Below are 27,970 nucleotides of genomic sequence, written 5' to 3'. Positions count from 1 at the left end.
TCATACACACACACACATTCCTACAGCAGAATATAAATACTGAGTCTGGAATTACTGAGAGCTCTGCAAACCCTGGTGGGGGGTGTAATTATCCCAGCCTTCAGTGGTTGAAGGGAATGAATGCACAAAATGAGGGTGTGACCCAGCTCTCTCCGTGCCACATTAGCCATCGTGGGCTCCTCTCCGACTCTCTTTTGCCATTTGTTAGAGGAAAGTTTCTTCCCAGCTGGCTGAGACACACCACCACACCATGTGCACATCCAAAATCTATTTCTGGTCCAGCCAAAGGGTTTATTTTAATTCACTGCCTTGTGGGCAGTTTGAGTTTCCCCTGGACACAGACCCTGACCCCAATTTACCTGTGGGATGGGGACTGCAGTGCAGGGATGGCACAAAGAGGTCTTAAACCACCACAGAAAGCTCTACAAGAGCTCATTTTATGACAGGATCACTGTTTTATGTCCTGAGGCAGAATCAGTGTGAACACTCTCAGGGAGGTGCTACCTCACCCTTACAGAGCACAAATCCATAAGTACTTAACACTGGAGTCTTATTTCCTTATGACATCAGGAAGAGATGGAAAAATAGAAGGGAATTTTATAGGCACCATTTGCTAATGTTGAGATGAGAACAAAACAGAGATGATTTTGAAAAGGCCAAAACTTTTAAAGCTTCCTAGATCTCAGCTTTGCTTCTCTTACAGAAAGCTGGGGCCTAATGCAATTTATAGACTTTTTTTCTTCTTCTTCTTTTTTATTCAGTTGTGCATCTCAGACTGCTTCTGCATCAACTGAGCTTATCTGGTTTTTGGCAAACTTTCTGTACTCCATGGTGCTGCACATTGATGCTTTTCTGCAAGGAAGGAAAATGGTGCTTCCTATAAAACTGCGTATTGTGAGTGTGAATTTATGATTTACTTAGAAATACTTCTGTAAGGAATAATTAATCCATTCCCCACTTGTTCCTGAAGAAATGGGGTAAGTCCTGCTAAAAATTTGTGTCACAAGCAAGCATTGTGGTTTTGTGCATCAAAGTTTACTTTGAAATAAAGACCTGGTCAATGTGGTCGATGGTGTCTCTGGTTTTGAGCATCCAAAGTCAAGTGCCAAGAGTGCCTGTTTCTTTCCACTGACTGCAAGGGAAACAAGTAAAACTAACCTTATAGGAAGTGTCTTAAGTTAAATGGGGTGAATGCTACTGTTTCTATGGATTTTCTCTTTTTTTTGAGTTGTTTTCAATAGTTATACCTTGGTCTTAGTCAAGCTTTGAGTTTCCTGCTCTTGTAAGCAAGGAAGGACAAAACCAGCCAGGATTATGAATTTGCAGCAAGTTGGAAAGCTACACCTAAGAAATAATTATCGATGGTTTATGATCAATACTGAGGATGTTATGGAGATAGGGGCCTTGCTGGGATCTCATTCTGGTGTGGTATTTCCCACAGGTTTATATTAAAATGCCCTAGGGTATATCACTGTGTCCCGCAGCCGTAGGGAGGAGGAGAGAAGATCCAGCAGGCAGGAATTTTGCAGCAAGATTGATTTATTTAACTATTTTACAAACTCCTTTATAGACTTTTTTCTTCATAGTCTAATTGGACAAAGGATCAGCCACCCCTTGGGGTGATTGGCTAAAATCCTAAAACATCCACTGTCAAAATATTTTTCTACTATACTATAAACAAGGCTTCTCAAGGTTGCAGGTGGTTTGGCTGTTTACATAATTCTGCTACCTCTTCAGTGAGAGAGAAAAGTCTCTCACAGACTTAGAAAATAACAAGAAAATTCTTCCTAGCAGCATTTTTGTATCCACAGGTTTATGTCTGGAATGATGGAGCAGTGAGCAGGAGTAAAAGTCACAAGCATTATTGAGTTAGAAGGGGCAGCAGTACTCTGGAGGTGCAAGGTTAGAATTAAGATGAACCTTGAGGATTGTAAAACTGGCCTGAAGTACAGTATAGAGAAAATTTACGATGTTATAATCATAAAACATCAGATAAAGAACTACATTAACAGAAGTTAAGAGGAACAAAAGAGGAAATTTTGCAAGGAAATACATTGATCAGTCTATAAAAAATAAGATGCGTAACCGTTAAAAAGATCCCAAATTTTTGAGAGGAAGGGAATAAATCTTTTCTGAGATCCATGTTGTTTGGCTTTAATTACAAGGGAGATTTGGAAAATTTGGATGTAAGCACTGGAATTGAACTTCTAAAGGAGAACAGGAATCCCCATCCTCGAGGAAGACAGCCCAGAAAAACTGCTGTCAGGAGGATTAAGTGTAATTGGAAATGCAGGGAAGACTCAGGAACTCCCAAGGATGATCCATTTACTATGAAGTTCTGGCACAGCTTTCTGTAAGTGATACAACTTCTCTGCCTATGCTGTCTTTGTTTTATTGCCTCCTTTCTGCAGCCTGTATCAAATGCTGGATTCCTTTGCTGCTGCAGTGTGATCTCACAGATTTGACAATTCCGGCTGACACTTCTGAGGCTGTGGCTGTGTGATAAACCTGACAAAGTTCACCTCAAGGCTTTTTTCTGCTTGAGAAATAGGTCACAAGTTTCACCTCGAGGTCTCCTTTTTATTTTCCCTATCAGTTCAACATCCAGTGCCCTATAACACTTGGCAGTTAAAAGAAATTCATTATTCTGAAGAAGTCTCTGATGTTGAATCAGCACCTCGGACTGTGCCAAAGACAAGCTGTGAGCCTGAACAGCTGAGCCGGGGGGAAACAGAGCACAGAGCACACACAGTGATCAAATCTGGTGACAAAACCCATGGAAATCACATAAAAAACCTCCCTGGAAACAACCAAATCATCAGCATTGCTCTGGTGGTGCTTTGCAGCTAAGGGCAGCAGCAGCTTGGACTGTGCTTTAAAAAACCAGGCGAACCCTGATCCATACTGAAACTATTCCTACAGCAATAACAATGGTTTATTCACCTCCTGTGTTTGTAACGAACTACCAAGGCTTTCATTAGCACAGTCACTGGTGTGTCGTGCTCTGTATTGCTGGCAGAATTACTATTTTTTGTAACACAATGTGCAGGGTGAAAAAAAGGAAAAAAAAAAAAGAAAAAAAATTGGTCAACCTCCCAGTGATGCACTGGGCACAGGAAATTCAAAAGGACAATTGTTGCTAAATATGTACACTCAGGAAAATGAATAATATTTGGAGTTTAACCCTCAATGTGGTGGCATTTTCTGAGATTGAGAAACAAAGTATTTCACAAGAGAATTGGGTTTAAATAAAAAGTATTTGAGAAGGTTTGTTTGGAGAAAGAGGAAAGATTTTCTCCTATTTCATGGTAAGGGTTCATTTTATAAATTTCTCACAAAAATGGCTTTTCCTCAGAGCGCACTGATGTTTGTTTGGTTAATATCCATCACTGCTATGAGAGGGGCTTTTACTAATATATTAATGCTGCTGGAAGTTGGCTGCTATCAGCAGAGTCTGTGGCTTCTTTCTCCAGCATAAGCTTGGGGAGAAGAAATGCCTGATTTGGGAGAATTTGTCTGAATTTTGCCTTCAGACAAAAGATGTTCCTGATGAGAGCCAACTTTGTGGTTCCTTTTCCCTGGCACTCCATGCTGTGTGTCAGGAGAACAGGCAGTGGTGGAGACTTCATGGTCCACACTGCTGCATCCTCTGGAGAGATGCTGCCATCAAACTTGGTGGCACAAGGGAATCGAAAGTGAAAAAAAATCTGCTTCCTGATGCAGGCTGGTTTAGCAGTTGTCTGGGAAATTCCCTTTTGTGTCTGTATTGGAAGATAGTCATCTTCATTATTTCATTTCCCACAAGTGTCAAAAAAAGGATAATAGCAGTCCTGTCACTGTCTGGCAGCTGTGCAGCTCTCACGGCCAGAGAATCAGCATTTCCAGAGAAAGGTAAGTGCTGAATCTGGAGCTGGGCAGCCCAGACAGCCTAAAAATTTGGTTAAATGGAGGCAGTACAGTGCAAATGTCTCAAATTGAGAGCTGTGATCACGCTCTGAAAATGGTCACAAAGAGCATTCACTGCGGGGCAGACACAGGACATCAGAGCAGCTGGAGCCATTTTCAACATAGACACCTACAATTCGGGGGGACAAATGCCACCCATGTGGCTTTGTTGTACTTGTGATGAAAAACTCTGCTGTGCTGACACATTTCTCACTGCATTATAGGTGTTTTCAGGAAGTTCAGTCGGGTCTTCTGCTCTCAGAAGACAGAAAAACTTGAAATTGGAAGCAAACTCCCCAAGGACATTCATGAGTGATTTTCTATTCCGATGTCTTCAGAATCTCCTTCAAGAGAAAACAAATCTTAAATGATCTTTTCTATCAATCTATTGCTCAGTGATGTCAATATCAGCCTCTGCTAATACTGAGTTTCTTTAATTTAATTGTACAACCCCAGATTTTGTCCAGTTATACATTCACTGATAAGCTTTTATCTTCTATTGTTTTATTATGGTCTGGAGGGAAAAAGAAAAAAGGAGAATGAAGACAAGAAACAGGGAAATGCTGTAGCAAGGAGACTCAGCATATGCACACTTAGTGAAAAACTAAAAAAAAAAAGTCCATCAAAAGAGGACTGTGTTATCTAGGTGAACATGGAGGAATGCACAGATACTTTTTGTTTACAACAAAAGGAAAAACTTGGTCAGTCTTCAGAACCTGTTCTGATATCACTGAATCATGAAGTACCTAAATGAAAATTAATCATGAGAACTTCATGCCTTTGAATTTTGCTCGTTAGAGGGTGACATCCCATCTTGCCTCCCAAAACAGCAGGTGACTCATGGTTGATAAATAACTGTTGGTCGCCTTAGAGGAGTTTGTGAGAACTCAGGTCCAGCTTCACACAGGGATTTCAGTGTCCAGCTCCATGGGGGTATGGCAGGCTCTGAGTTTTCCATACAGGGACCAAAGCCAGCTGAGCAGCTGAGGAGGGAATTTTCATCAGCTGGCATATGGAGCACGTGGATGCTTAGACTGGCTGGTAGCAAATCCCTTGGAGAGGGGGAAGTGTGTGAAATAGTCCATCTTTCCTGGATTTAGGAGCATTAAGTCAGAGATTCAATCTAAAGCCTGCCCAAGTTCTCAGACACTTTGCTCCCACTGACAGGGGTTCGCTGTGATCAGGCAGCTCCTGCAGAGAAATTTCCAAGCATCCTTACCTTGACTCAATTTCCACCCCGTACTTTTTACATCAGCAACATGGGGAGGTTCTCCTTCTATCCAGAAAGTGATTTGAGCCCAGGAGGCAGCTCCTGAGTATTGGTGTTAATCTTTGTGGAATTATTCTTATGGGAAACTCCACCTGTGAGCTACAACTTTCTGTATGTTTTCATTCCAGCCACCAGTGCTCAACTCCTTCCCATTTCTGAGGTGTTTTGGGAAGGATGCACAGATACCCTGGCTCTTCCTGCTCCATGGCTTTGCTGTTCTCCATGGTGGTGACAGTTGGTGATGGCTCAGAGGGGTGAAAGTCCATGGGCAGAAGTGGGAATTTCTGTTTCTGAAACTGGAGGTAGAAGAGTTTTCCTAGAATTGCTGCTTGCCTGCTAAAAGACTCCTCTGGCAGGGTCACAGCATAACTAATTCTTCTCGAGAGAGGAGTAATTGTAGTTTGCTGAACTTCCCCTGGTTCTTCCAATTTTTTGACTCCTGGACTGACGTTCGTTCCTTCTGCCCTTAGACTTTGACTGTTCCTTCACCTAAGAGGGAAATTCCCAGAGATTTTGTGTTAGCCAAGACCAAGTTTGAAGTCACTGACATTTGTTTCTGTTCAAAAAGCAGAAATCCTGAGCAATCTGACGTGTGGGATCACAGAACAAAGCTTACCACTTCAACAACAAGTACATTTGTTTTCTGAATGAAATGTTAAGGGAGTTTTGTGCCACAGCCCTGCAAAACCTGATTTGTTTCACACAAAAAATGAGTCAGTCCTGAGATCTTGGCAATGAAATACCCGTTCCTGGGAGCTTGATTTTTCACTCAGCTGTCTCTAGTGTAACCAAATCAGAGTGGTTGGGAGTACACTGGTCTAAATCATCTGTGAAGAAACACCCCTCAGATAAAAAGCTCCTTTTTCCTTCTTGTTCCCAACAGATCTGTTCTTAATTGCCTGTCCTAAACACCAGCATAAGGTTGGCAATCTTCTCCATTTCTAGAAAAATCCAAACCCACCTTCAATTGTGGTGCATAAGCTACAGCCATGCTCAGAAAACTGCACAAACCCCAGCTTATCTGATATGCAGGAAACAGGGCTTTGGCCTTTATTTTGGCTTCTGGTGGTTTTGGGGTCTGAGTGTAATTTGTTTGCTTGGCCAAACACTGGGATCTTTGCTATCAGCCTGAGAACATGGGATGGAGCTGGGTTTTTGGAAAAGTGACATAGTGAGTTGGGCACCCATTAGATCTGCGTTGTGGTGGACATTTCTGAAGAAGTCCAACTGATGTGTGCTTTCTCTACTCACATTTTCTCTCCCCTTTTTCCTTATTACACTTCTGTTATTGCACAATTTAATTTGTCCACAATTCCCTCTACTTGTGCAGAATATTTGTTCTTTTGCTGCTATTCCCTTCTGTTTCCCCACTTGGTGGTCTTTCTATGCACAGGACAAGTCTGTCTCTGCTCTTTTATTCGTGTGTATTCCCCTTAATTGCCTTTAATTTATTTCAGATTTCTTTTTTTCTTTTCTGTCTGAGTGATCGTTTTGTTGAGTTACTGTGGCATCAAGTTCCAAAATATAAAATGACAGGTTGGGTAACATTAATGAAAAGACAAAAGAAGAGTCCCAGGATGAAAATGCAAGTGTGAGGTGACCAACGGGCTCAACACCAAGGTGGTGCCCAACCTGCTACTCTTGAGGTACATTTCATGTTTGTGTTGTTCACATAAAGGTCTGGCTTTCCTGGTGTCCTGTCTCTGGCACAGGCCAGTCAGGGATACCTAGAGGAGACTGCAGAAACCAGGGAAGCATTCTGCAATACTTCCCCAGTCTATTTTCCCACTTTCTGAAAGTTTTCCTTGGAGGGGATCTTTCTCACCTTATCAGTACTGATACAGAGGTGGCTTGGTGATCCAGTTCCTAATTGTAGGAAGAGGTGAGTAAAGAGGGAGTTTCCTGTGGATATGGGTGACTCTCTGGGCAGCTCCATCCTGCAGAGGCCAATTTGGGACCCATGGAAACTCTTTCAAACTATTCCCAGAGCTTTCTCCAGTTCCCTGAGGTGTGTGATACATGCCCTGCCTGGGTCTTGGGCATCCTCTTGGAAGCACCAGCTGGTCACTGAAGATCTTCAAGTCTCAGATAGTGTTTGCAGTAAATAAAAAGTTCTGCTGGACAGGACACAACTAGAATCAACTGTATTTTATATTAAAATTCCGCTATGTTCCACTGTTTGGCTAAATTTGATTTTTGATTTGTTTGTCACGTGGTCCCTCATTGAAATCCCGCTGTAATTAGAAGAGTAAACCCAGTAATTAATTCGTTTCTGTTTCTTTACTTTTTCCTTTTTCACCGGTACACTCCTGTTGTGTAAGTGTATTATAAAACAAAAAGGAAATAAAATTGGCTATGTGAAAAATGAAGGATATCTGATGCCTAGAAAGAATAAGAACTTGGGTATGACAAGCTGCAGACATCTGGGTTTTTATTTAAATAGTTTTCAGCTTTGTCACTGCATCATCTTTTGAAAACCAAATATATTTAAAAAAAACCTTTATTGACTGTCTAATACTATCCAGGTGTGTATTTGATTTTTCCCCTCTTACTGACATATTGTCCAAATGAAAAAGCCTTGAATTTATTTAAGTAGAATTCAGAAGATGTTACCAGTGCATTAAAGAAAGAAGAGAACAAAGAGGAGGCAGAGAAGTAGGCTGATTTTAAATACTTATGCTTCAAGAGTTGTGCCTGGGGAATTAGTTCCTGCCTCTGGAACAGATTTTTCTTGGTTTGAAGTCAGAGCAAGCACCGGGATTTACAGCTGGAGACAGCCCCAGCTGCTGGAGCAGGCAGGGATCTGAGAGCACAGGGGTTAATCTGAGTGTCTGAGCCCCGCGGAGGTAAAACCAGGCACCGAGACCTTTTGCTCCGAGAGGCTCTGGCACTGCCTGGAGGTTCATTTTGTCTGCAAACCCAAGCATGTAATTTCCCTTCTCCCTTGCTCTCCCCTCTGTCTCTGTGTCTGGCCAGTCCTGTGGCTCAGCAGCAGCAGAGTTTCCCTGGTGACAGCCAGGACAGCTGAGCTGACCTTCAACAGGGTGGTGAGAGATGGGCTTTCACTGCAGGACATGGGCTAGGAAGCCCCCAAATTGGCTTTTTTCCTGCCAGTCAGAAGGGGAAGGCTGGGAAACCCCGAGACACCTTTGTGTTTGGAAGAAAAAAAGCGAAGAAATTCTATAAATTAAAAAAAAAAAAAAAAAAAATCATCCTCAGCATCCAAATTACATGTATTTAAAGCTTCCATCTTACCACAGTGTTATGGCAGATTTACAGAGAGATTAAAACTGATCCCTCACCAGTGAACACCAGCTCGTGTGAGCTGTGTAAATCCAAGTGTGTCTGTGCAGCCGCCAGGCTTGGCATCCAAACAGCTCCGAGTCCACGGAGCCGGCAGAAGGGACATTTCCACTCTTTTTTTCAAATACAGAAACGGAGCTACTGAAGCCTCTAGAGTGTGGATTTAGTTGTCAGTCTTATTTACTACTTTCAGCTGTTATCTGCTGCCGCTGAAGCTGCGCGTGAATAACTTACCAGCCTGCACGGATAACTTTGCTTTCTGTTTCAGCTCCAGACAGAAATCCCATCAAAGCTTTCATTCCGATCCATGTGCTGAAGGATGACACAGGAGTTCAAGAAATGAGGCTGAAATTCCTGAGGCTCTTCTAAAGATTTTTCCAAGCGTTTTAAAAAGCCTCTTAAAAACGGCGGCAGAGATCGAACGCTGTTAAGGGAGGGGAAAAAAAAAAAAGGAAGAAAAAACTTTGGCAGGCAAACAGTGTCTTACATCAATCTAGCAGTCAGCATCTATGTAGATGTTCTTTCCTCCTTTTGTGCAACACCCCTTCCCTCCTACAGACCACCCAAAGCCCTATAAATAATCCAAGGACTGTATTTTTCCTCCAGATTTCTCTTCAGACCTCAAAGGAAAAATATCAGGCAAAGGAAGGGAGAGAGGAAGAAGGGAAAGTGAGGAGGGGAGAGAGAGAGAAAGAGGGAAGATGGCTAGTGAATTCAAAAAGAAAATGTTCTGGAGGGCAGTGGTGGCTGAGTTCCTGGCCATGAGCCTTTTTATTTTTATCAGCATTGGCTCAGCTCTGGGCTTCAACTTCCCCGTGGTGGCCAACAAAACATCAACGAGGTCTCAGGACAACGTGAAGGTGTCGCTGGCTTTTGGGTTATCCATCGCTACCATGGCGCAGAGCGTGGGCCACATCAGCGGGGCACACCTGAACCCGGCTGTCACCCTGGGGCTGCTGCTCAGCTGCCAGATCAGCATCTTCAAGGCACTCATGTACATCCTCGCCCAGTGCCTGGGGGCAGTGGTGGCCACAGCCATTCTCTCTGGAGTCACCTCCTCTCTCCCAGGAAACTCCCTGGGGCTTAATGCTGTAAGTAGAAACTTTTAATTCCTTTCCTCCCTTTTTTTTCTTTTTTTTTTTTTTTTTTTTAGTAGAAATGTAGCACCTGTAATCTACTAAAGATGTGGGTGTGCTGTTGGTGACCTTGGGCAGCTGGCTGTTTATTGTAGCAGAGAATCCAGTCCTGACTGATAACCAGGATGTCACAGGGATGGTCCTTCCTCCCCACCCCTGTTTTGGAGCTTTAGGACGTTCTGGTCGTGATGAGTTTTGCTTATGTTCAGTTTTGTATATCCAAGCTGCTGAAAGGTGGATTTGACGCCAGTTTAACACTGGCAGTTTCATGACCTTTCATGGTTCGGAGGGTCTCTAAGGTGCCATGCTGATTAACGTGCATATACCAGTGTTGTTTTGGCTTCTGTGAGTGTGGTTCATTTTCACTACTTAATTAATGGTTTGTGTATCCTGGTGATGGCTGCGATGAAAACCCATGGGAGCAGAGAGAGATGTGTAGCAAGAGAAATCCCATCCCCAAAGGTGTAAGCAGCACCTGTTGCATTAGGCAGAGTGCTCAGATCCTGCCTGACAGAATCCCAGTGGCCCTTTCTGTGCATTTCTGGGCAAAAACTGGACAAATCCTGAATTCTCAGGTGGAAACTGGAGGAAGATGTGAGGCAGCTACAGGTAACTGGGGTGCAGGTTCCAGCTCTCTCCCAGCCACATCATGTTCACATCATGCTGCCTAAAAACTGCCTGGCCACAACTCCTCCTCCTCAAAATGTCATTTTGCTGTTGTTGTTGCAGCATAATAGGAGAAAAAAAAGGATAAATACACTTTTAAACTTGAAACCATCCCACTGTCTGCGGCAGTGCTACAGCCACTAAAGGACACACAGTGCTGTAAATGGAAATTCCTTCTGGTCACTTATTCAACCTGATCTCTTAAGAACAAGTATTTCACGTATTTTCTGTGGCCCCTTTCTTGCAGAATATTCCTGACTGCAGTTTGTGAATTGATCTAATTTGAAATCTCCTGCCCATTTGAAGTCACAAAGGTATTTGGGACATAAAGCTGCAAATGCAACATCTCTTCTGAAATAATTTAGGCAAATTAGCAATATGGTTTTGTATACTGTTACTTGACATTACAGTATTTTCAGAACATGAGTCAGATTTTCAAAACAGAATAAAATCTGATATTAAGGTGATTCCTGGGCAGCTCAGTATCATCCACCCTCGTGGCACTCTGTGAGTTGGCTGCTCACCTCCCTCTCTCCTGGTGCCTGAAGCTATTCCATCCTGCCAGCACTTTGGAAATTTTGATGGCTTGACTCAAAACATTTTGGGGAAGAGGAGCAAATAATTTTATTGACTCCAGAAGGCTCTGGCTGCAAGTGTGATACATGATCTTTTCCTCTGAAACCACTGACAGAGGGAACAGCTCAACCGCATGGGACAGGGTGTCCGCCCAAGTGGTTTCCTCGAGAGGTCCAACTGCCATTAAACACGGGAGGTCTGGTTTTGGTAGCACTTAAGGTTGCTTTTTCCCTTTTGATTCCATAAAATCCTGATGACTGGTTCCTTCCCCTAACCAAAAGCCCTGAAATTGGTCATGTACGAAGGGGGGTGAAGGTCCTTTTGCCCCTCGGTCAGTAGCTCCCCAAGCTACAAAGGCAAAAGCAGGCAGGGTTAAGTCTCCATCATATAAATTTTACAAATCGATCTGCAATTTCTGTGCAGTGGAATAACAGGGAATATAGTTTCTAAAAGCTCTGGTCTCACTGTCTGTCATTGGAAAATATTCAGAATTTTGTTTCTTTTCTCTTTCACATCCAGCTATAAATGTTCTGGCCCGAGGCGCAGTGGGGAGACCCCCCTGGGGACAGGGAGGGCAGCAGCTGTTCTTCTCCCTTGCAAGAAAGAGCTAGAGAGGAAAGGAAAGGCAAGCAAATCCATTCATTTCCCAGTGACAAGCCTGGAGTGCCTGGGGAGGGGAGAGTCGAGGGGGAGCTGGGTCTGAGCCCAAGGCAGGGGGGAGCAGCAGCAGAGGGGTTGTGCTTGTGCAGAGTCGATCTCGATGGGGCACATCCTGAAACCACAGCTCAGCACCAAGGTGCCTCTTTCAGCAAAGAGCTGACAAGGAGAAACCACAGGGTTGCTTTTATGTTATGGTTTTTAACCTGAGGACAAGGAGGGGAGGCTCGGAGCTGGCATCCCTGCCAGCTGTGCTGTCTTCTGGCCCTTCTTGTGGATAACGAGGTATGGATTCCCTGCTAAGAAAAGGAATAGAAAGAAAGAGAGTGCTGCTTGTTTGACAAGGGTGGGAAGAAGGTCTGGATGTGTGGGGCTTTGTCCTCTGTTCTGACCCTGCTGTGCTCTTAGAGAGGTGTCTTTTACAGGAAAATGTGGTGGAGGCAGTGTAATGGAGTGAGTGGCCATCCAGTGTTCCCAGTGGATACTGGGTGGGGTTGCATGCCTGAACTTGGATTTATCCTGCCTGGCTGCAGGTTCTACACTGGGGGACCAAGCTGAGAACCCATTTCCATTGGCTCCTCTCTAACCTGCAGAGAGTGAGAGATGAAGAGAGGCACTTCAACCTCTAGATCTGTTGAGTTGCCCCCAGAGACACCCAGCTCCTCTTTGCCTTGCTGAGGCTCCAGGCTTGGGAGCCTCTGCTAAGTATCCAAAATTCAGTGGGATAAATCCGTGTCTTTCTCGTTGCCCAAAGGGAAAAAAAGAAACACAAGCACATGAGGCACAGCACCCAGCCATGGACAGTAAAAGGCTGAGGAGAAAGAAGGGAGACTGAAAATGCAGGATGCTCCTTTAACATGTTCAGCATTAAGGTCTGGTTTACACTAAGACAAGCAAACCAGTCACACATTAGGATTTTGATCCAAACGTTGCTTAAGTCAACAGATATATTTTTAGTTACTTTGGCTGGTCCTGAGTAAGACATTTTGGACAACACACAGAGATGTATTTAGATTACTGAATCCTTTAAAGACACTTAACTTCCAATGTATTTTAGTAGTGGTGTGGGTTCCAAAATAAAAACTTTGAGAATTGGAGAAGCTGGAAGAAGAGTATGCAGTGTGTTTGCTCTTCTAAAAATTTAAATATTTTTCCTTACATCATCTTGTATCTTTTTTTGGAAGTTGGATTACTACATGTTACAAATTTCCATTAGGTAAAGCCGTAAGAATAGAGAATACCAGATTCAAAATGCACTCATCTGCCAGCAGAGCTGGCTATTGTCTGGTGAAGACAGATCTGGAGCTTGGATAATGGAACAAACTACTCAGCACAGGCAGTTAATGACCAACAAAGAGCTGGAGCAGGAAAGAGGGGTGGGAGGAGGCTTCTGTGCTGTAAGGTAACACATTATTTGCTGTTAAACAATGTTTATCTGGAGAACTTTTAGCAAACTTTTAAAAACATGCTGGGAAAATTTCTTTAGCTCAGGTTATTTTATATCTATATCTTTATCTATCTATCTCTCTATCTCTCTCTCTATCTATCTATCTATATAAAATAACCTGAGCTAAAGATAGATATAGATATGTGTAAATAATTAGAATTTTGTGACAAATCCAGACACTGCTTCACAATTTTCATGATTTCATAGTATCTGTATTTTGGCATACTGATGAGAGTGTCAGGAAATATGTCCCCTAAGTCTCGGGGCTATAATTTGGAAACTATTTGAAAACTCTGCCTTTGAGTTCATGATGAAAGATATTATTTTAAATGTTGTAAGTGGATCAAAAATTGTAGGCAAGAAAAACAGACCTGAAGGTAACGTTGCTCGGGTAGATAAAGGGAAAAGAAAAACAATCAAGAATAACAAATAGGAGGGCTTGGGTTTAGAAAACACCCAGTGGACTGATAAATGTTGTTTGTGCAACTAAAGAGCTTTCTGGAAAAGCCAGAAGAGATCTGTGGTCAGTGGATTCGGAGGTCATTTTAAGACAGGTGAATATTCACATGGATACTATTCCTGGAGTATGGAAAGTTACTTGTTGCTGGAACACCCTTCGGGTTTCGGCTGTGACGGCTGTGTCTCTGCCACTGCTGCGCTGTGGGGCTTCCCTAATCGGGATCAGCCGTGGCAGAATTGGTGCACACAGGGGGACAATGTCCTTTGGGGATAAACACCCAGTGTCCAGCTCCAGATTTCTCAAGGACAGGGAAAAAGGAGGCCTTCACTCTCTTTGATTCTTCATACCAGGGCAGTATCTGCTACTTTGAGGCAACTTCCAACCTCTCCAAAATCACACCACAGAACCATAATCATGGGATGGTTTGGGTTGGAAAACACCTTAAAGATCACCCAGTTCCACCCCCCGCCATAGGCAGGGACACCTTCCACAAGACCAGGTTGCTTCAAGCCTCCTCCAACCTGGCCTTGGACACTTCCAGGGATGGGAATGAGTCCTCTTTCCATAGCTACTCCCACTCAGCTGGACTGTGATCCAGCAGCAACAGAGCAACTTGGAACCTCAGTGCTGAAGATTTTAATTTTTTTCCTTCACTGCCTACATGTCCCCAGCTCCAGCCTTATTCTGCTACTTGGGGAAGATGAACAATCTCTTGCCTCAAGGAGAGTGGAGTATAGAATATGATAAGATATATGGATCCTTATCTTCTGCAGATGATCTTATCTCTAGACCATCAGTGCTGGTGAATTTTCTCCCAACAAATTTCCAGTATGCACTTCCAGTGCAAACATAATGTTGCACCAGCACTGGGAATTCCCTTTCATGTAGTTGAGACCTGTCACACCTTTTAATGGTGTTCGTGGGTCAGCACTGAAGTTTTTATCCTGATATTCCCCTTTGGATGTTTCCCATCCTTTAGAAACTTATCTCAGAGGGGATTCCCGATGGGAGTCACCACCCTCCCCACATTTGGTCCACACCAGTGGTCTTCTCACCATGGGGAGCAGGACTTGCCTGGTTACCCTGGATGAGTCAGTGTTTGCCTTGTGATTTCCTTGTCTCCTCGTGCCCGTGCCCTATGAGCCCGTTCCAATTAAACAAAGCCGGCTTGAGTTGGAAGAACATCCAAAATAAACTGAGAGCTTGACAGTGTGAGGGGACAATTGAGTAAGTGATGCTGCTTTTCCTCTGAGTCACTGTGGAAAATTGCAGTTCCAGAGGTGCTGCTGGATGGACAAGACATGCAGCTGAGTTCCTGACCTTTAGGGCTTATTGAAAAATCCTTGGATGCCTTTTCTTTCTTTCAATGCAGATTATATACTGTGCCTTTCTCAAGTCTAGGACAGTGAGGAGCTTCATTCTTCCTGTCTCTGCCCTTTACCCTGCCTATTTTTGATCCAGTTTAGGCTTCTCCAGCCAATCTTGCCTCTGCTGGGACATCTGTGGGCTTGAGCACTCGAACTTTCACAAGGGATCAGAAGCTGCTGCATTTTGAAAATGAGCAAAATGGTTCCGGTACATGACATTAATCTGGGATTTTTATTTCTTAACAAAGACTGTCACAACAATAGCTCATTGTTCACTGTCAGCTTTTGCAGGAGAGGGCTTTTAAAGCTTGCCAGCATTGTATTGAGAGGCCCCAGGCAGGGCAGGTGGGACACAGGAAAGGCACCTGCTCAAAACTGGCCACGGTCTTGGCCTGTTTCTAATGAGTTCACACAGTGACAGCAGAAACATCTGGGCTGAGACATAAACCTGATGGTTATCACCCATCCCCCAGAGAATTTGGGGCTGTGGCTTTAATCCTTATCTCAGATCTCAGAGCTTATTAGCTGATTTCCATTTCTACAAAGATTTGCTTAGCGCCTCTCTGATAATAGAGCCGTATCCCGGGATTTCAGCAGGGAGCACGGAGGGATGCAGCAGCAAGGCCATTTCTGGCACAAGGAGAGGCCCTTGGTGCTCATCCTCCTGCAGTCCAGTCCTTTTGTGCTAGAACAGAGGAGATCAGAGTGGGTTTTGTGCCAGTGGATCCAACGATGACTATCTGGAAAATGCTCTGCAGGCCTCAAACTAAAGGTTCTCTTCATTTATTTCTACTTAGAAATGGTAGAAATTCCTGAAAGGGGTGCACAGGGGGGTTTAAAACAATGAGTTGCCATACATCTAAAACCACTATTAATTTGGTAGATTAGGTAATACTGCAATGCAAGTGGAATCATGTTGGGATTTTCAGAGAATGATTTTTTTCTCTTCTGTCAAACTAAGCAGGATTAAGTACTAATTATAAGTAAAATTCATTTTGCCACCACCCTTCCTGAGTTGTGAATAAATAGTTAAAATTGGTTTCCTTTCCATAGCACTGGATGACCTATACCAAATATATTTAGTTTTTTGGTGTGTATGTGTGTGTACACCCCCAAACACACTCACACATCAGAGACAGATGGACAGAAAGAGTCTTCAGATGAGATAAGCCCAAATTTCAATTTTTAATTTAAATTAATTGGAAAGCTTTAAAAAATGTCTATTAGTAGGTGTTGGTTCCAAACCAAGATCTGGCATGGGAAGAACCACAGCCTGAGAACAAATGGTAATTTTCACAACAAGAGAATGAATATTGTGGATCAATTCTGGTTAAATCTGTGAAATTGTAAGAAAAAAAACATGTAAATTTTTTGTAGCAGGGCTCACAGGTTTTACCAGATAATGTGAACCTTTAGGGAGTCAAGAATACATTTCTTTAATAAGAGAATCCTAAAAAATACCACTATTTGGGTTGTACAGATATTTTTAAGAGAAGCATTTTTAAAGCAAGGATAGCAAAGCACATCACAAGTACTAAAGGAAGAAAAGACAGCCCTTGAAAAATTTCCTGTTTGTCTCCAAAGGAAATTGCCTGTTTTCTTTAGGGCAGTAGTACATTTTTGCTTATTTGTCCATTCTCCAGCTTAATCAAGAGAATTCAACAACAGTGAGGTCTTTACCTGGTACCACAATTGTCTCCTGGAGGTTTTCCTGGCCTGGCTGGGAGCATTTTGCAGCCCTGGGTATTTTTTAATGTGTAACCTGATGGGAAAGTGCTGATTTTCCTGGCATCCAGAGCCGGCGCTGGCGTTTGACTGCTGCAGCTTCATTGAAGCTGAGGAGATCTGAGGCTGAGGCACAACAACAACCTGTTAAATCAAATATACAGGGCCTGACAGGCATCCTGCAGGAAACTATAAACAGCAGGAGGGCGAAAACATGGCCTAAGAGCTCTGCAAGGCATAACTCATAGACTAGAAAGGAGTAAAGAAATCGTCTGTGTGCTTCCCTGGACGAGTCCCGTGCATCCCCTCTCTAGGAACCACTGGGAGGTGTCCCTAAAACTAAACTTTTCCAGGATCTCGGCACTAATTCTGTGCCAAGTGGAGTCAATGAATGCTTTCAGAGCAGGACTGTGGCACGTTTCCTTCCACATATACACACACAACTCCTCCTGAAGGCACTGGTGACTCTATTTGGAATGGGTAAGGTCAGGTTTGGCCCCTTTTCCTTCCTTTGTTAGGACTTCTTGCTTGATGAACAAGGTGGAGAAATGAAGGAGCTGGAATTGTTCCCCCAATTCCTGAAATGCATTGCACAGGCTCAGAGCTGGTTTTTAACTCCATGGAAATGCCAAGTCTTCAATGCTGTGCACAAGACTGACTGTATGAACTGACTCAGACTCTGAAAGTCTGAAAACTTCATAGTTTTTTCTAGAAATAGAAAATGAATATTGTCTGGGTGAAATTGCCAACAACCGTACTGTGAGGTTTGTGCAAATCCAGTTGTTATTCCAGTAACAACATAGAAAGGAAGATCCTATTAGGCTCAAATTTCAGATATTCCCAAAATTCCCCACTGAAACACTATCTCCTACTGGGCTGGTAATACAGGAGATAATAAACAGCTCTGTGGTATAAATGAGTGCTTCAACTGTTACAGAAAATTAACTATTTGCTTGGGTTTGGCTGGGCAAAGAAAAAAAATACAGAACCTCACAATTCCTCATCCTCTGAATAGAAGTTGTTTGTTTCTAAGCAGCAATATTTAACCAAAAAAAAAAAAAAATTCCCCAAAGCAACTTTCCCAGAGGCACATCAAAAAGTAAAAGTGTAAATAAAAGAATTGTCTGTCTCTGACCAGCTGTGCTAAATACAAGTCCTGTAGAGGAACTGAGTTTTACTGCCTGTCTTCGTCTGACATACAAATTTTATGTGTTCTAGTTTAACACAATAATCATTCTCTCTTTCTCTCCATGGCACTGTGACATAAAACCCTGGATAATTTCTCCTCAGCCTGCAGAGAGGGTGGGAGGAGAGAGCTTAGCCTTGTTCCTGGAGGGTGTCTGCTGTCCAAAGAACGGAAAATATGATTTCTGCTTTGGGAATTGAATGAGTCCCCTTTAGAGCTCTTAAGGTTGTATTTATAGGAAGGATAATCTAGCAGAGGACAATATGTTTTGTCCCCAGGTTCTGCTGAATGCTTCCATTGTTGATGTAGGATACGATCCAAAGCTAATTCATAAGCAGCTTCTGAGTGCTCCTGTCGTATAATTTTAAGTGAAACTTTTTAGATCTTTTCCTGTCTCTCCTTACTAAAGAAATGAGACTTTTGTACTCCCTGAATCCCTAGCACTCAAATAATGGGTATAGAAACATCCATTGCAGAGTGATACCGTTAAATAGCAAGGCTAGAAGTGACTAACTGTAGTTAAACAGCTGGGGACGAAGTCTCTGAATCAACTCTGACTATCAGTCAAGGGAAGGTTTATAGCTATGGAGATGTGGCATAGACTTCAAGGAGAATAAAGATATGTTATCAATAGGGAAGTCATCAAGTTCTTTTCATGACCAAGTTGGAGATGAAAGAGTGAGAAAAGTCAAACAAAATGACAGGCAAGGCAGTGGGATGTGGTTTGGAGGGGAGTAGGGAGATGAATTTCTGAGATTACGTTTGTAGAATATCCCATTAAAGAACTTTGCCAGCTAAACACTTAAATGATAGCTAGTTGGCATGAAGAGGAATGATTAATATTTCACGAGAGGGGATGAAGAAGAGACAATGAACCATCTAAACTATTGTGAAGAGTTTTCCTTCTTCAGTAAAAGAAGGAAAGTCAAAGAAGGGAAATTTTAAGCTATAAGAAGAAAATGCTGTAAAACAGCAAGAATTTACTTGAATAAAATGCTAATTTTAAGAAAAATGCCTGCCATGGCAGAGAAAAGGTAATAATTTAGGTAGAATGGTCAGGATATGCAAGGAAGAGAAGTCCCAGCCATTAAAAGTGCTGTGGCTTAAATTTTCTCCTCAAAACCACACCAGCCAGCAGGGCTTGCACTGGTGTTTCGTAAGAATGGGGAAAGCTGACATTCCCCTGCTAGAAAACAGACTTCTGCAATTCCAGAGGCCTCTCTTTTTTCTGGAACAATGAGAAGCTAATCCCTGTTCTATTAAAGGAAGCTGGGCCCTGGAAGCCCCAATCCAGAGCTAAGGGTTTGTTGGATGAGATGGAGCTCAGCACCACGTGGTGAAACCACCTTGCACAACAAAGTGTCTTATCCATGTAACGGGAAACAGGTTTGAACTTGATATACTTTCACTCGTAATGAGAAAAATATGAAGCTTCTAGAGAAGTACACAGTGGGGTTTACCTTGGGCCAGTTTAATTTCCTGTCCCCATTTCTCATCTGAAGGCGGACAACTCATAAATATCCTGTCCCAAAAAAAAAGTATAATTAAAAAAAAAATCAAAAGGAAAGAAAACGTACCATTAATTTTCCCAAATTATTGCTGTGGGAGTCAGTCAGCTAAACATGGAAGTTAAGGGCATTTCTGGGAAACAAATTCCTTAGTTCCCATGTCCTGTCTGATGTTATGGAGAGCTGGAAGCGATATGGCCACTGCCCATTTCCTAAGACAAAAACAGGTGGTCCTCTCTACTAATTGCTCTCATGTTCATGTCTAGATAATGCTTTTTGAGGTTTAACACTCCTCATTCAAATGTCTCGTGAGTCACTGTGCCTTTAGTGCTTCCTTAGGTTCCATTCAGCTGCATCTCAGGAGTTTTCTGGATAAGATGTGATTTCTGTACATTTACTGAATCCCAGTTGATTTTTATTCCATGACTTTGTTCAGATTCACAGTGAACTGGGGGGAAAATATTAATCATGGGATTGTGAAGGTTGAAAATGGTGGAATTCAGCTCACAGAAGGCTAGACCTCCCTTGGGGTGTCTACATGTAGGCTTCTGCTTCTTGTCTGGGAGTTGTGATAGTCGAAGGGGAATTACTCACTTCAAGCTAATGCAGCCAAGATTGATTCAGCTGATCAGATAAATGTGTCCACAGATAGCTCTCACATCTTGCCAGTGATTCAGCCCATTTCTTGTGTCTGTTTCTGGTGCTTCTTCTGTCAAAACACTGACTTAGAAATGAAGTTTGGTGAAATTATTCTTGTGAACAAAAAAGGAAAAGAAGTCTGTGCAGACTCTCTTGGAGATGAATATGGGCTTGTGTGTTTCATTTAGTCCCTTAGAGTATGTTTGGCTCCTCAAAGCACTGAATCCTCTCAAGTCTCCCAAGTCTGAAGCATGAAAAGCTCAGGGAGTGACTCTGATGTTCTCTGCCCTCTGACATTTTTTCTGTTACCTTAATGAGGATTATTGGACTGACATGAGAAGATGTCAAAGATTTCTGAGCAGATACATCAAGAGCAATGCAGTTTCAGCCCACATACCCTGTGACAACTGGTAAGAGGTACCAGTGCAGGGAAAAAAGGCATTGCAGTGTGGGTATAGGTTACTGGAAAGGGCCCCCTTCACCCCAACACTGCAGTAGAGGTGGCTGTGTCTTGTTTCAAGGCATTATTCTGTTTATTTAGGAACCAGAGATATTGGTCACCTTGAGTTCTGGATATTCTCAGTAGCAGAATGCCAGATGTTAAGACCAGCTGTTGATTTTCAGTCAGGTCTCTAATGAGTGGTAGTGCTTCCTGCTAGATTCAGGTTAAGCTTTAGACAACCCTGAAGCTTCTGGAGCCTGGTATTCTACAAAATATTCAACAAAAGCTTTCCTTAAGAAACCCGAATCGCATACAGAAAATACTATAAGGAAAGGACAACAAACTCATGTTGGTTGTGTCTCCCTGCTTCTGTCAAGAGCTTAAACCATTAGATTCAAAAGGTGTAAAATGTTCTCTGGGTAACACTTGCTAATCCTCTCTGAATAAGGATTACATGAGTATAAATATGCATGTATACATGTACATTTTAACTTGACACAAGGGAATGTACCTTCCTACTCCCTTTCTAAGGCTTTTTCTGGAGTGTGGCTGGGATGGTGAACACTGGGTGTTATTCTGTGTGTACCATGGATGACCCAGGCTGCTGCTGCAGTGATAATTTAGCTCTGATAAGGAGGCAAATAAATACTCTGTTATCCTGCACTTACACACTGCAGATCCAAAGGCCACAGCAAGGCAGGACGTCCAAGGTTTGCCTGGGTTTGTCCCATTTTGGAACACGGCCCAGAGTCCTTGCTCTCACCGTGGAATCTTAATGTTCCTGGCAGGCTGCGTAAAATTACCCAGCTAGAGGAAAGCAAAAGGTTTCCTATGATATTTCCAGGTTTTCTTTGATTCCACACAGCCCATCAATAAGTGTTGATTAGCAGGGAGAATGATCTCAAGTCACGTCAGCTGTAGGATGTGTTTTTCCTGGAGGGAAAGGAAGAATATGACTTCCGCCCCTTGAAGATAAGGATTATCACAGGTTTTTAAAGAATAATTTTGTTCTTATTGTCTTTTGCCTTTTTGTAGAAGCCCTTCAAGTGAAGGGAAAGCGTAATGGTTGGCCAGTGTTTAATCTTTTAAAATGTCAAGGCTCTGTCAAATGCTAACATTGATGCGTCAGACCTCAGCTCTGTGTTCTCTGGAGCTGGATTATATAGAAAAGAATTTGGTTTCTTCTTACCTGCTTTTGGGCGTGCACATCAGTCACTCATTTGCTAAGACACCTAGCTTTTAAGTTTGGCCAGTTGGCCTTCCAAATGTAAGAGGGTTTTCCAGAGAGTGTGTACTTCAGATTCTTAATTTGTTTTTGATATAAAGGAAATGCATCGGAAGCCTAATTTGTTGAGAGCGACAAATCCCACTGGCTCTACAGTGAAAAAAAATGTGTTTATTTTTGAAACTTACAAAAGCAATATAATATTAATTCAGAAATATCAAGCACGAAGATCTGGATCATGCAACTTTCAGTGCATCTCATATGGATGTATTTATTTCAGACTCATACTTCTCACATGTAAGTCCTAATAATGATGAAGGCTCATTAATGGATTTCAGTTTCTACTCTATGGATGCTGAAGGAACCAAAATACCCATCCTTTCAACCAGAATTCCCTTCTATTTGTGGATAAACTGCTTCCAACTCAGAGGATACCACTCCTGCATATTAAAGAACTGGATATAAAAATACATTATTAGTGTTTCAGATAAGCAGGATTTAGAAATCAGATTTATGTCAACTAAAGACTCATGACTTTTTTTCAGTGCTTTGGAATCAGATATCATGCTACTTTGTTACAGAGAAGAAACAAGAAATGTGAATAGCACACGTGGAAAGTGAAATTGTTCAGTTAACCATCGTTATGTTTTAAGGTTATTAAAATATTAGCTTTGGGGAAATTAGGGCATAAACCACAAAATCAGATTAATAGCAGGATTTCCCATAGTTTCATTGTTCTGGACAGGTCAGAATAACATGGAATTATGTTTTTTGCCATGTATGACCCAGCAATTTTTAATGCAGGGGCTCTGACAGATGTGATAACCTACCGATAGCACAAATGAAAAAAAGTTTTGCAGAGTTTGCTCCCTACTCTGAGTCACATTCTCAGTTCTTTGGCTTGTGGCCAAGCTCATGTTTCATCCCATCCATGGAAGTGAGTTATTTCTACTTAACGTCAAGTTATTCAGCTCAGTAACAGACTTGCCTTGACTTAACGGAGACATCGCTGAATACAGCAATCAAAAGCAGAACCCAAAACTTTTATAACATCAAATGGTTTAGCTCCATGGTTTCTTGCTAGGCACAAGTTTTTAGCAGTACTCCTGAAATATGACAGCATTTCTGCTCTGTAATGTCCATTTATGTGAATCACCATGGTTTCAATATGTTCTACAGCATTTACAAGAAACTCTGCTGATGTCATGACTAATAATACCATTGGAATATTTACGTCTGACAGTTTGAGTTTTTCTAGATAATCTACTTTACTTCAGTAAGAAATTGAAGCACTCCTCCCATCAGCCCCTTGGGATTCCTTAACTGGGGCTTTTTTTTTTATGTACCTCAAAGAAGTCGAATGAGATTTAGTTTTAAGACACCAAAAAGTAGTTTACCTGTGAGTTAGGTGTCTAAGCTCCTTGTAGTCAAATGAGATCTTTTAAAAAAAACCAAAACAGCTTTCAAATGATCACCTACATTTCATCCTGTGAATGGATGTCATCTCCACTGACTACATCCATTATCTGTGCAAATTAGAGACACAATGCCTAAATATTGTGTACCTAGAGATGTTTTAGGTACTTTTGGTCTTCTTTCACATCTACCAGTCCCACATGAACTCTGTGGACATGTCAGGATATTTCATGTGGCATTAGAGGCATTTTTTCAGGCAATTAATTCACAGTATAAGCGGAATATTACTATCTTAATATTAATGTGGAAACAATGAGTGACTGTCCTAAGGCACCACAGTTCACTTCTGGAAAAGTAAACTCTGCTGAAGGCAACTCTCTGGCTCATTTGTTTCTCACACGTAGATCAATTACACTCTCATTGTGTCCAGTGGCTGAGTGTTCACTTTGGATCACCAAAAAAAGCTGCTTATGCCTAGGCTTGAGTACAGCAGGGAGTTTTTCAAAGCTAATTTTTATTCAATTTTTTTCTCTTTCTTCCTATTTTTTCCCCCGTTAAGCAAAAGGAACCCCAGGGGGGAAATAGATGTGCAGGTCTATGTTTTTCTATTGAGGAAATAGACTGCAGAACTTTGTTACACTGGTCGAAGTCAGGTAGAAATATGAAGTGACATTTTCCTTCTTGTCTCCATGCAGCTTTCAGAGGGAATCAATGCAGGCCAAGGGCTGGGTATTGAAATCATTGCCACCTTCCAGCTGGTGCTGTGTGTCCTGGCCACCACAGACCGGAGAAGGAACGACGTCTCGGGATCGGCACCTTTGGCCATTGGTCTCTCCGTTGCCTTGGGACATCTTCTTGCTGTAAGTTTTAGCCCTCACAGTTTGTATCTGCCATGCCCCAACTCAGGGTGGGCCAGTGAAAGCAGGGAGATGATGGGGAAGCTTCATCAGTGCCTCACCTCTGGTCCTCTTTCCACCTCCTAGATTGACTACACCGGCTGTGGAATTAACCCAGCCAGATCTTTCGGCTCAGCGCTCATCGCCAACAACTTTGAAAATCACTGGGTAAGTTGAGTAAATTTGTTTAGCTTACAAGAGGCTCTGAATACACATAACCTACAAGATCAGAAACGTTTGAACACTTATCATTCGGGTCAAGTCAGTGAGTTGGTGTTTCCATTTCATTTAACAGAGAATATTCTCCTTTCAGTCCTGACCAGCCTCAGGCAAACAGAAAGTCCTCAGGCAAACAGAAAGTCCTCAGGCTCATGCAGTCTCTGTGCTCAAAGTAATACAGCAGATTTTCTTTGGTTATTCCCCTTTATATTTCTTTATTTCAAACATTTTAAAAGTTTAATCCTTATTACACAGAATCCTGTATTGTGAATTTATTATTTAATTTAAGTTTGTGAAGTGCTACTGCTTAATCTGGCAAAACCCAACTTAGAAAGATTCTTAAGCAGGTTTATAAACTGAAATGGATCATCCAATATTTAAGAGCTAATAAAATGTTCAGTGTCTTAAAGCTGAGTGTCTGCTTATGTGTTTGCAAGGATAAGGGCTCTGGAAACACTATAAATTTTAGATTATTCCCTGTATTTAAATGTGGTTAAAATGAGGAACTTCACAAAAATTTACTTATTTCACCAAAGCTCAATAAATGCTGAAATAAAAGTTGTAATTGAGCATGTGTTCTTGAATATGTATAAAATGAGGCTTGTTCCAGCTCTCCTACTCTCAATTTTGGCAGCCAGTTGCATAGGCACAGGTGGAAATTTAATGGTAATACAATGGGGTTGTGAAAATTTTGGATATGGATTCCATTTTAATTTAAAGAGTAAAACAAAAACGGAGGACACTGGGGAAATTTTGGCAGTATCTCCCACTTGAACATTATTATTAGGCCACAAAGGGGACATAACTAAGTGAGGAGCTGGTGTTTTCAGAATTTAACAGGAAAATTATTATCCTTTGTAGAGACAGAAGAAGATAGAGGTAATAATTTGTGTTAAACTACTGATATTGCTGAATAAAAGAAAGAGTTTTCAGACTCGGTAGCACTTTGGCCATGCAAAGCCTTCAATATCATCTGTTATTTCTAACAAAATCAATCTGTCTACTAAAACCCTTTTATTACTTCTGCTTCTAAACTTCAATTTTCTTAAGTGGTTAGGCCAGTTCAATTACAGCAATATCACCAGCTAAGTAGCATCTAGTATTAGATGACTATTACTTTCAAATTCACCTTTTACTGGAAGTTAACTGAAAAATAGCATCTAATGGCCTGTTGTTTTAGAAATTATGCTCCCCTGCCCACTCTATCTGGAGTAGCAGAGATGTTTTAGCCGTAAAAGACTGATTTTAAACATCACAACTTGGCAACATAGTCACAGTTATTCACCTCTGGGTCTATCACCAATTCATGGTGAGAAATTCCTGGTTTTATGCCATGTGGTTAAGAAAACATTCAGGTGGATAGGCTGTAAATTTCATGGTGTGAATCCTCAGAGGATCTTCAAATGCCAGAAATACTTGATGCAATTACTTGGACCTGTATTTCAGATCTTCTGGGTTGGCCCAATCATTGGAGGAGCAAGTGCTGCCCTGATTTACGACTTCATCCTGGCACCCAGAACCAGTGACCTCACCGACCGCATGAAGGTGTGGACCAGTGGCCAAGTAGAAGAGTATGACCTGGAAGGGGATGATATGAACTCCCGGGTTGAAATGAAGCCAAAATAAAGAAGGGCATGGAGAGTGAAAAAAAAAAAAAGGCAAAAAAAAAAGCAGCACATTGGTTTCCGAAGATTTTATCAGTGTTATAGACTCTTTGCAAACCAGCAATCAGTACCTTGTTTTTTTAATTCAATACAGTTTTCCTTTTTTTTTTTTTTTTTGCCCCCATATCTTCATAACATTTTTTATATCTGGGGTTTTTCAATTACAGAGTCTTCAGGTCAAGAAGTCGTGACCTAAATAAATTGGGCTGAAGTTTAACCCCTCTCTTGCTACCACCCAATTTTGAGGTGTATTTAGTGGGGGGGGTTCTCCAACCACATCACTCAGTAATGATAAGTAGTTCAAAAGAGCAGTCTGTTTCCTGAAAGAATAGAGGACAGAGAACCATCTGTACCAATAACGGGGGGCCTTACACCTGAGAAAACAGTATTTATACAAAAATGCAAGGCTGGAATCTAATGCCAGCAACAAACGGGGAAAAAACCAATCTCAAATCAGTGTCCAAAAGCTCCTTTTGGAAGAAAAGGCTATTAAAAATTAGTTGTTACATAGAATTAACCATCATTTCCTAAATGATTGATCATCTTTGAGAAAGAGGGCCAGAAAAGCAGGGTAAGAATTTCCAGAGTCACAGGATCTTTCAGAATTTCTAGTGTTTCATTCTCCCTCAACCTGCATCCAGCTGATTGTGAGGGGAGAATACACGTGACAAAAGATATATAGATGTATTAATTCCTGGGAAGTAATAGCTAGAAGTCAAATTGGAGAGTAGTAATAACAATGACAACAAGAACAACGTGGTGCCAATGTGTAAACAGGATCTGATTGTTCCCGTGGCTACTCTGCTTTTGTATACCTTTTGTAATTTATCTGTGTGATTTAAAGGCAAACAAGGAGCAAAGAAGTCCCCTTTCTCTCTGACCCCATTCTAATTGCCAGCACTGTGGCATTCAGGGACCACAAATAGATGTACACACAGTATATTTTCTAATGAGGGACAAATACATTCATACCTGGAAGTCCATTTTGGGGGTGGTTGCTTTGTTTTTATATATATATATATATATATATAAATGTTTATATATATGTTTTATACAGAAAGCCTAGTATACTGTTTTGTAAGAAAATAAGAGCATAAAGACACGTGGAAAGAATTGGAGCAGTACTTAGAGAAATAAATGACACTGGAAACGAGAAAGAAATTTAACACTCTAAATGACGTGGAAGATTATTTTCTGTTTTCATTTGTGTGTGTGTGTGCTACTTATGATTTCCTGAGTAACCCAAAGCATTACCTGGTCTTACCTACTAACTATAGAATATAGTCAAAGCAGATCCATGCTGATATACTTGTTCTGCACTAAACAGTTTTCCATAAGAAATGAGGCCCAGAAGAACTGACAGAAAATCAGCACATTCCAGCATTCAGAAAAACCCCCCAGAGGTAATGGGATGGATTCTCTTCTCTGAGAGACAGTGTGGGGCTGGGAGTTGAGGTAGGATTGGCATAGGAATCTGTATGGGTTGGATCATTTCATCAAATTGAGCAGATGTACAATGAAAAAAAGGAATAAAAAGGAAAATCACCAGCAAAATAAAACAGAATATATTTTATCTTTCTTGTCTACATTTGGTGTGCTATCCCGTGTATTGCCTATGTACATAGAGCATGATTGGATTTTGGGGTGGTTTAAAAATAAACAAAATCAGTTGTGCTAACATACGAACTGTTCATGATTCTTCATTTTTAATTTGCCATGTAATGCAATTTAATTTTCTGCACCATTCTTCATGTGCCCACCTGTAAGACTGAGCCAATTTCTGCTTTTCCACTCTTCACTTGATGCTGCCATTTAGGGAAAGGAATGTTCTTTTTTATGGCAGGCAAAGCAGGCCCTCACCTGCAAGTGAACTCTTCCAAATTATACTTAGAAATGAAGCAGAGTACCAGGACCTTGGGACCACTTTCTAGAATATCTTTCCAACTTTACCTGCTGTTTTCCCACTGCCTCCATTGACTCCAAATTAACCCTTTTTGCCTTAAAGAGTCTCTGAGCCAGAGCAGTTGCAGAACTCACCCACAGTAAATAGTTTGTTTTGATAAGCTTGAGGTAACTTAAGAGTTAGTGGTGCAGAAAATGTGAGATTCACAATTTTTTCCTTAGTCTACACTTTGCAAAGAGCTTGGCTTATTTTTTTATGCTTTGAAGTCCAAAACTGTGAAGACAAACAACACTGTCTTTCCATTTGGTGTGTAATAGGAC

General features: G+C 41.7%; 1 protein-coding gene and 1 long non-coding RNA gene across 2 annotated transcripts; one reads left to right on the top strand and one right to left on the bottom strand.

Moving 5' to 3' along the window:
* Nucleotides 1-1,711: 1,711 nt before the first annotated feature.
* On the bottom strand, nucleotides 1,712-8,880 carry LOC108449741. Its single transcript, XR_001866017.1, has 2 exons — nucleotides 8,753-8,880; nucleotides 1,712-5,704 (listed from the first exon to the last, which is right to left on the bottom strand). It is a non-coding gene; the product is annotated as an uncharacterized LOC108449741 (long non-coding RNA).
* Nucleotides 8,868-27,429, top strand: AQP1 (aquaporin 1 (Colton blood group)). The gene is made up of 4 exons (XM_008643112.2): nucleotides 8,868-9,609; nucleotides 23,664-23,828; nucleotides 23,952-24,032; nucleotides 25,530-27,429. The coding sequence occupies exons 1-4, from the start codon at nucleotides 9,220-9,222 to the stop codon at nucleotides 25,707-25,709; spliced, it is 816 nt and encodes a 271-aa protein (XP_008641334.1). The 5' UTR covers nucleotides 8,868-9,219; the 3' UTR covers nucleotides 25,710-27,429.
* Nucleotides 27,430-27,970: the final 541 nt, after the last annotated feature.

This window comes from Corvus brachyrhynchos, unplaced genomic scaffold (assembly GCF_000691975.1).
Source record: "Corvus brachyrhynchos isolate BGI_N302 unplaced genomic scaffold, ASM69197v1 scaffold18, whole genome shotgun sequence".
Taxonomy (NCBI): Eukaryota; Metazoa; Chordata; class Aves; order Passeriformes; family Corvidae; genus Corvus; species Corvus brachyrhynchos.
Note: the sequence above shows the minus strand (reverse complement) of the source record. Positions and strands in the feature narration are given on the sequence as shown.